At 66.4% G+C, this 9,138-nt stretch overlaps 1 protein-coding gene across 1 annotated transcript in view; it reads left to right on the plus strand.

The window, feature by feature from the left end:
• GAK (cyclin G associated kinase) overlaps positions 1–4,329 on the plus strand; it is a 36,912-nt gene extending 32,583 nt beyond the window's left edge. The window contains 5 exon segments of the mRNA XM_039838369.1: positions 1,968–2,053; positions 2,055–2,193; positions 2,723–2,871; positions 3,555–3,731; positions 3,824–4,329. Of these exon segments, the coding sequence (XP_039694303.1) occupies positions 1,968–2,053; positions 2,055–2,193; positions 2,723–2,871; positions 3,555–3,731; positions 3,824–3,925 (653 nt within the window). The 3' untranslated portion in view covers positions 3,926–4,329.
• The last annotated feature ends 4,809 nt before the right edge of the window (positions 4,330–9,138 follow it).

A 9,138-nucleotide genomic window follows, 5' to 3' on the forward strand; every position in this document is an offset into this window, starting at 1 on the left:
GGAGGTAGCACCTTGAATGACGGGAATATCTGAACCGGTGAGACCTGGGGTGTGGCCAGCGCCGTGTGGCGCTGTGTGCCATCAGGCCCGACAGCCCGAGCAGAGGGAGGGAGGACGTGCTGAGAGCCCGGACGGGGAGACACGTGGAACGGTGACGGTCAGCGACGAGCCGCTGCTTTGGAGACACCAGTGACGTGGGCGGAGCTCCTGAGACAGGAACGGTGTTGCGACGTCACCTCAGGCTTTAAGCGGGTCCGACAGGAAAGCGACAGCATCACCCACGAAGGCGATGACGAGCACGAGGGGGACAGTCTTCAAAATCGGCCACCCCGCCCCCTCGCCCGCCGAGGGGCAGGTCGCCGAAGCATTCTGCAATCACACAGAGGACAGATTCGCCGTGGAAAACCGCCCGTGCAGGAGGAGGGCGCGTTTCCAGCTGCTCTCGCGAAGCTGGAGTCACCCCGACACCGGGCCGGACAGACGGGACGAGCAGAGGAATCGGGCACTGTCCCCAGTGGACGTGGACGTGGCGTCCACGGCAGCGTGGGCGAGCAGAACCCATCAGATGTCAGGCAGTCCCATGCACGGTCGAGCAGGGCTCCCCGCAGCCGTGCGAGGCTGGCGCCGCCTTCCAGAAGCAGGTGACAGAGCCCTCCGCTCCCCTTGGCCAGTGAAAGTCACGCGGTCGTGTCGACAGAAAAGGCTCTGGACGGGGCCCAGCGACGGGCCAGCACTCCCGCCCTGGTGACGGGCACGCACGGCCCCCCCGCCCAGCTTGCGCAGCAGTGAAGACCACATCCCCCGAGGGCCGGTCGAGGCGGGAACACCCGCGCCCCCGAGTCCCAGGCAGGCAGCCACGGCCGCAGGAGCGTCGCCCGCACTGCGGGGGGGCAGGAGCCAGTACCTGCTGCAGGCGACGTGCTCGTCCCTGTGGCACACCGGGAAGCTCCGAGACCCTATCAGGAGCGAGTCCCACCTCGGCGCAGATGCGAGGCCAGCAGATGAGCGCCAGTGTGCTGTCCACTAGCGCCACGCCACGCACAGGGACGCCAGCTGAGACAGCGCCTTGGCGGCCGCCAAGGAAAAGGAGCCTTAGGGGTGACTGAGGACACGTGCGCGGGGCGTGCGCTGGAGCAAGCACCACCAGCGGCCTGGCAGCCCAGCCCACCCGCACGGACCAGCCGGGACGTGATTTGACGGAGAACTCGATCCGGGACGTGGGGGTGCGGTCAGGCCTCACCGAGCGTCATCGGGCGGTTCTGTGACTCCAGGTGGAGTGGTGGGTGAGGAGACCAGCTGTCCCATGGGTGACGGGGGTCGACAAGTTAGGCTCTGGAGCAATGTCATGATGAAGGTGTTCATGGGCCTGCCGCACAGTGAGAACAGAAAGCCGCCGACTGAGGGGACGGGCGAGTGGTGACGGGACGCTCCCGCACAGGGCCCGTGCGGATGGCCAAGTGAGCACCTGGAAAGGTGCCGCCAGGAAACCTCGACGTGACGTCACTCCTCGGGACGGTTAAACAGTGGTGCCAACGGCAGGTGCGGACGAGGGCATGCAGCACCTGGGCCTCATGCGGCCAGTGGGCTTGTGAGATGCTGCGGCCCCTCGGGGGAACGGGGAGCCGGTTTCCTGCGGGCGCGCACATGCGGACAGGGGCGCGTTCGTCCAGAGGGGACACGTAGGACCTCACGCACGTGCTCACAGCGCCTTCGTCGGCTAGTGCAGCGCGAGCCGACACCGAGGACCCTGGCTGGTTCCGCAGCCTCCTGTGGGTCTGTTTGAAAATGAGAAGCGAAAGAACCAGCCCTGCATTTTGAGAGCCGGGGGAAGCGTGTGCCTGCCCGTCCGCCACCATCCCCGCCGTCCCCCACCCCTGCAGACAGCCCAGCTCGGGGGCCACCTCCAGGGCCACCCGTCCGGCGGCTGGCCCGTTGCTAACGTTCGCCTGCTGTGACTGTCTCCCCAGGCTCGCCTGCTGGATTTGTTCCTGGGGGCTTTGGTCCCAAAGCCACCCCCCTACCCAAGGCCAGTGGCTCCTGGCAGACAAGTCGTCTCCCCCCACTGGGGTGCCTCACGGCCCTCCCAGGCCAAGCCGCCCCCCAAAGCCTGCACACAGCCAAGGCCTAACTACGCCGCAAACTTCAGTGTGATCGGCGGCCGAGAGGAGAGGGGCATCCGTGCCCCGAGCTTTGGTGAGTCCCCTCCACACGCGGCCCCCGGGGAAACCTGGACTCCTCCGGCCCAGCGCTGCCCCCCCCCGGGAGAGCTCAGGGGGGCCCAGAGCCCTTCCGCTCAGAGGACCCCCCCACCGTGGGCGGAGGAAGTGGTTCGGATCGGAGGACCCCCGTGGGCGGAGGAAGTGGTTCGGATCGGAGGACCCCCGTGGGCGGAGGGAGTGGTTCGGATCGGAGGACCCCCGTGGGCGGAGGGAGTGGTTCGGATCGGCGTCCATGGCGTCCGTCTCGGTCTCCGGCTGCGGTGCTCGTCACGGGAATGGCACATCCCTTGCAGCCCCCAGGAGGTGACAGACGGCCCGTGCTCGGGAGCGCTGGGCAGGAGCTCTGTCACATGGAGGTGCGGTTGTGACAGCCGCAGGCCAGCAGTGTGCTGCCCGTGCTAAGGAAGTGGCGACCCCCAGCTGCCTCTCCTTTGAGGTGTCACATGGCGCCCGCGTCCCAGGTGGGCCGAGTGTCCCTCAGCAGAGTTTCCGTTCTTCTCCAGCTCAAAAGCCACGGGTGTCAGAGAGTGACTTTGAAGACCTGCTGCCCACGCAGGGCTTCTCCTCCAAGGCCGACAGGAGGGGCCCAAGGACCATCGCCGAGATGCGGAGGCGGGACCAGGCGCGGGACGTGGACCCTCTCAAGCTGAAGGTGCGCAGTGGCCGCTGGGGCGGGCGGGGCTACCCGGGCCACCTGTGCACCCCCAGGCTGTCTGAGCGGACAGCACACCTATGCGGCCTCCGTAGGGTCTTGGGGTTCGCCAAGGGGCTACAGGGAGCCTCCAGGGACCCTGGGTGCGTCCGGCCTGCACCCTGAGTAGGCAGTAGCCGCCCTGGGCCCCTAGCCTCACGCTGGAAGAGTGTGCAGCGTCTCCCGTGAGGCCGAGCTGGCCTTCGGTGAGTGTGCGGGAAGGGTGCAGGCCGCCCGACTGCCTTCTCCACGCTGGCCGTCACTGGCTGGCCGAAGGCGGGGGCTTTAGTCTTCTTCCTCAGGACACCTATCTGGATGTGAGGTGGCTCAGCGGCTCGGATCAGCGGGGTCACGGGAGGCCTGCCGTGCCCGTTCCCCGGCCCCTGCTATGCCACAGCGTCAGCGAGTGCTAGGGGTATCCTCATTGTAGGGTTGGTGATGACGTGGGTCTGCAGGCCACATTGGGCGCCATGGCCTTGGGCATCACCTGACAGGCCACCCCGGAGCCTGGCCTTGTCTTGCTGCTGGGCAGGGTCAGCACACGATAGGGTCAGCAGGCCAGCCTCTGCATGACCGCCGCTGGCTGCAGGCCAGGGTGGGGCTGCGGCCGGGACACTGGTCTGCAGCACCCGGATGTCCCGCAGCTCCTGGAGTGGACTGAGGGCAAGGAGAGGAACATCCGTGCTCTGCTGTCCACGTTGCACACCGTGCTGTGGGACGGCGAGAGCCGCTGGACTCCCGTGGGCATGGCCGACCTGGTGACGCCCGGGCAGGTGAAGAAGCAGTATCGCCGGGCCGTGTTGGTCGTCCACCCGGACAAGGTGAGCGCCAGGTGGGGCGCACGGGGGGGCGGGGCGCACGGGGGACGGGGACGGGTGCAGGCACCAGGCTGCCCTCACCGCTGGTCCCTCAGGCCGCCGGGCAGCCGTACGAGCAGCAGGCGCGGATGATCTTCATGGAGCTGAGTGACGCCTGGGCCGAGTTCGAGACACAGGGTGCCCGGCCCCTCTTCTGAGCCCGGCCGTCGTGGCTGTGCACGCGGCTCGCGAAGCCGGAAGCTGCTGGGCTCCACCGCGAGAGCCACCCCGGAGGCCGTGGGCCCGGCCGACTCGGCGACGCCGTGCTGCGCCCAGCCCGCGGCAGACCGGGTGGACCGGGCAGACCCCGTCCGGCCGCGAGACCAGAAAGCATTCCGAAGCCTCTTGGTTTTTTCTTTTTGTTTCTTTTTCTCAAAGGAAAGTGTTGATTCACGCTCCTCCCACAATCGTCACAGTCTGTGATTTATTTTGTCTGTGGCCATCTCCTCGGGGGAGCATGTGCTGCCCCACTGTCCTCTCCCGACCCCACCCGTCAGCGTCCGTCCCCCACGTGTAACCAGCCTGGTTGCTGCCTGTACAGAATTAAACTATTTTCTGACGACGCCCGTGTTCCTGCTGGGTTGCCACCTCTGCGCTGTCCTGCCATCGTCTGGCCTCAAAGGCACAGCACGGGAACCCCGCGCACTGCAGAATTGGGCATCTTGTCACTGCTGGCCTGAGACTTCTCTGGCCCCCAAGACGGCCCGGGCTGGGTGGTCACCTGCAGCAGGAAGGCAGGCAGTGGCAGCCCTAGCTGCCTGAGGGTGTCGCAACTTTGTCCCCCACCCTCAGTCCGGGCCAGCAGTGCACGCCTTGGGGGACCCTCACTTTCGCCCAGAGAGCGGGTCACTGACTCGGACGTGACGCCAGTGGAGCTCGGGCTGATCCCAGGCGCGTCCCGGGGGGCGAGTGGCCAGGAGGCGGGCGGCTCCCACTGCCACCGTCTGCAGTGGGATGTCGAGCTGTCGTCCACCTTGATCAGGAGCCTCCTGTGCTGCGTCGGGCCTGTGGGGACCTGGCACCGACGTCCTCGAGTGAAGGTCTCGCCTCCAGAGCCGGGACCGTGGAAGCTGAGCCGAGGCTCAGAGCCCCCTGCTGCTGCGGTGCCGGTGCCGCCTTTGGGTGATTGTCTGGGGCGGGGTGGGGCGGAGCGGGGCGGGAGGTGAGTTAAGCTCCTCCCGTGTAAACGATGAGCCACTGGCTAGGTGCAGAGATGCCTCGTGGAGTTACTGGTGTGGACCTCCGTGGGCGGGGCCCCACCAGGGCTGATGTGCTGCCCTGGGCAGTGACCGTCACATTTCCTCCTGGTCTGGCCCAGTGGCTCCCACCCTGCAGTCCATGGGCCCTGTGTGACAGCTGCTCCAAGGACCAGGCGTGCCCACTCCAGTGAAGTCCACAGGCCCAGGGACTGACCATGCAGGGTGCAGGCTGGCCGAACTGCATGCAGTGCCCGGCCCCAGCCCCAGCTCTAAGGGGACAGTTGATTCTGGTCTCTGGCGAATCACCATGGCCTCGGGGAAGTGATTCCGCCCAGCACTAGGTTCTTGCTCCTGAGGGACCTGGTGTAGGACAGGCCTCCCGTGCCGCCTGCCCATTTGTTCCCCAGGCGCCTCTGGCTGCCCCCTGCCGGCAGGGGAGTCCCCTGCATGTGTGCCCAGAGGGCTGGGTGACCGGTGTCCTTGGTCCCCACACGCACATCCCCCCAGACCCACCTCCCTGGCTTCCGTCCCCACCAGCTCCCACGCACCCTTGGGCCTTAGCCAGGTGTTAGGTCCGGTGTCAGGAAAAAGGACCCTATACGAGTGAGTTTTTGCTGGTCCAGCCACACGTCCTGTGCCTCGAGCATCCCGACACTGTCCTCATTCCTGTGGCACCCGCTGTCATTCCCACAGCTCCCTGGCTGGGCCCTGTGCAGCTCAGGTCTGAGAAACCTCCAAGACTCTTGCTGAGAGGGCCCCTCCCCGGGCCGTGTGGCCTCAGCCAGTGGCAGGATCCTGGCTGGGCTCCCACAGGTGCCCGTGGGCGGAGTGAGTACCCATCTGCTCAGTGATGCCACTGGGCGCCCACCCCACCCCCCACACAGGCCCCTGTGACCACGATGCCTCTCTCAGGGGCAGGGACCAGCATGGCCGAGCACCACCTGCCCTGCCTGCTCGTCCTGAGGCCGGTCAAACATTGCCGCTCCAGGCCTTGGCCCAGGCTCTGCCTTGGGGGTCCAGGGTGAGACCTCCTCAGGTTGCGTGGGGCACTGGAGTGATGTGGGGGCTTTGCTCTGTGGCAGGTCCCACAGAGCAGTTGGCCATACACCCCACAATCAAGCTGGGGCACCCGGCTGAGCCCCATATGGCGTCAAGCTCATTCCCTGCAGGGCCAGGGCCCAGGTGGCCTGGGCTGGCGTGCTCTTCATGCCAGAGCCCCCCAGGACTGTCCAGGCCTTGGGTCTGAGTCTGTACCCCAAGTCAGTGGAATGTTCTGGGAGATGCACCCCCAGGTGCATTGTGACTCCTGCCCCATCATTAAAGCCAGTCAGGCCCCCCAGCGGCTGAGCCCTGCTCCAGGCCCTGGGCCCCGGCACTCTGCCTCTGGGAGACCCACGCCCTGCGCTGTGTGACGGGCCGGGCCATGGCAAGAGACTGATAGGGGCACAGCGGGAAGGCCAGGGGTGTGGGGGCTGGGGGTGGGGTGGGGGAGGAGGATGTCTCCCAGTGGGGTCTGAGCAGGGGTGTGAGGGGGCAGCCATCACTGTGCTCTGACCTGGACCTTGGCAAAGGGGCCGTGGGGTTCCCATTCGGCCACTGGCACTGAGAAGTAGCCTAGGGGCCTCTGTGGAAATGGACAGCGGGGCAGAGAGTGCTTCCACAGGTGACTGTGACCGGGCACTGCAGGGGTCTGGGAATAGGCTGGGCACCTCCAGCTTCACTGCCAGGAGCCCACGGAGGGGGAGGGGCCGGGGCACTGGGAGCCCATAGGGATCCAGCCCTGACTCCGACAAGCCACGAGGGTCCCCATCTTTGCTTTTTACATTTTTACCTTTTAAATGGCGTACGGTCCCGCAGGAAACAGGGCAGGTGCTGGGGGCTGAATTCTGCTGCATTATGAAGGCTGCGTCTGCAGAGTCTGGGTGAGCCCTCCCATGGGGCTTGCTGCCCCTCGCCAGCACCCACCCGGGGACTGGAGAACAACTCCCGTAAAGCCCTCCCAGGGCCCTGGTCAGGGGTGGGGCATGGGTCACGGGAGCACCAGGGAACGGACGGGCAGCAGGCGTCAGCCAGGCCTCCCCAGAAGGAGCAGAGGGGTGCTCAGCAGGGGCCTCCAGAGAGCAGGTGGGGGTCCAGAGGAGACGGGACAGCAGAGGCCTCACTCCCAGCACCACCGTGACTCCTTCGGCACAACCCTGCCATGGGTCAGGGGTCCCTGGCCGGTTGCTGGAGGGGGATGATTTGAACAGCAGGCAAGACACAAATGCTGGCCCCTTGGTGAGACACCCCTCCTCCAGCTCCCTGGCCATGTCCCTTCCTACCTCCCCACTGTCCTGGGCCTGCTGCCTGCTGACCGTGCAGCCCTGGGCTCAGTCGTTCTCAGCCCTATGATGTCTCCCGCCGGTCCCCACAGGTCTCCCGCTCACTGCAGGTCTGGGGACTGCTCACCAGCACACCTGCTGGGCCCTGAGTCCTACCGGGGTGTGGCCCAGCATCCAGATGGGAGCCGGACACAGAGCAGACCCACCACTGGGCACTTCATGTCCTCACCTCCTGCCCAGAGCTGGCACTGCCCGTCAGTCCTTGTCATGCCCCCGGAGTACCAGTCACTGACCCCAGATTGTCACCAGCTTTGTCTATTTGCCCCTGGGTGGGTCTGAGTCCTGGTCAGGCCACCCACCCGTATAGCTCAGGGCCTGGGCAAAGGACTGAGGGGCTGCTGTGTGTGGAGTGTAACAGTAATGATGGACGCAGCGACCCCACAGCTGGCGTGAGTGGCGACCCCATAGGGAGAGAGGGAGGGAAGGAGGGAGACACAGACGGAGACAGACGCGGACGGCCCCGCGGCACCCGTGTGCCAGCAGAGGGCCACTGTCCTCCGTGTCCAAGTTCATCCATTGCCTCGTTGGCCCCTGGCTCAGGGATGTGTGCACAGCTCAGCCGGGTCTGGGTTCTGGGCTCGGTGGGGACGTGGACTCCAGCACTGGGGCCAGGGCAGGTCGGGGGCAGGGGCAGGGGCCTCACTTGCCTGACCTCATGCAGGTTGTGCCTGCCCAGCCTGGCTGCTGTAAGGTCAATGGAATGACATCTCCCTGTCGGTAGCTTGCGAGGGCAGCTGGGGCCATTGGTCGTGGGGCCTGCCCTGGAGTCAGCCAGGGTCGCCTCTGGGGTCCTCCGTGGTGTTGTCACCAGGATGTCAGCTGTGGGTCACCCCAGGCCGCCTGGGGCGCTTGTGGGGGGAAGTGATTTCTCACGTCCCTGGACCGCCCCCCTCCTCCGCCTCCACTTCCAGGTTCTGAGGGTGCCAGAGGGCCGGGCTGCCCACATCTGAGCAAGACCCTCAGACACGCGGAGACGGTGGCCACTCCACAGAGCTCCTGTCCCCAGACCCGCACCAGGCCCGAGGCTTTGACTCACCTCGTGAAGTGAAACAAACTAGCTCCTCACGTTCCTGGAGGCCGGTCAGGGCGGCAACACAGCGGCTCCCGCGGCCCTGGCGTGAGTCCTGTGTCCTGTCCCCAGGCCCCTGCTCCTTTTGGCCCAGATCCGGGTGACAGGAGGAGTGGACAGTGCTGAGGCCAATTCCATGGCCCTGGGACCCTGGGACCCTGCAGCTATGTGTCCTGGATCTGAGTCTCCCCCAAGGCCTCTGGGGCCCCCAATCCCAGGGAGCAGTGGCGGGATCCTCCACCCGTTCCCATCCCCATTCCTTGCCTGCTGAGGGCCCTGCCGGGCTACTGCTGGCCACAGTTTGGCCTGGAGATGGTCAGTGAGGGATAGGAGCTGGGGACACAGGCAGATAGGAGCTCAGGCTGAGCTTCCAGAAGGGGTGAGTGGAGGTGGGGAGACGAGCATGGGGAGTGGTCCCCCAGGAGTGGGGTCAGGGGCACGGGCAGCCCCAGGATCCACCCCTTCCACTCCAGGTCCCAGGAGCCTGATGACTCAGCCCAGCCAAACCTGTAACAAGTTAATGCCCTGGCCACCAGGGGTGTGGGCACCCACCGACCAGGCAGCTAGCCCTGGGCGGCTCTGGGAGCCCCTGATACTGCCAAGCCGCGAGCAGGGACCGCAGGGCCGGGTCACCGGACCCATGGGGGGGCCGCGAGCGGGAGGCCGAGCCGCCAACCTTGCAGCGACCCCACTTGTCCCCGCAGTGCAGCTTCTGCTGCAGA

This window comes from Pteropus medius, unplaced genomic scaffold (genome assembly GCF_902729225.1).
Source record: "Pteropus medius unplaced genomic scaffold, Ma_sr-lr_union100, whole genome shotgun sequence".
Classification (NCBI taxonomy): domain Eukaryota; kingdom Metazoa; phylum Chordata; class Mammalia; order Chiroptera; family Pteropodidae; genus Pteropus; species Pteropus medius.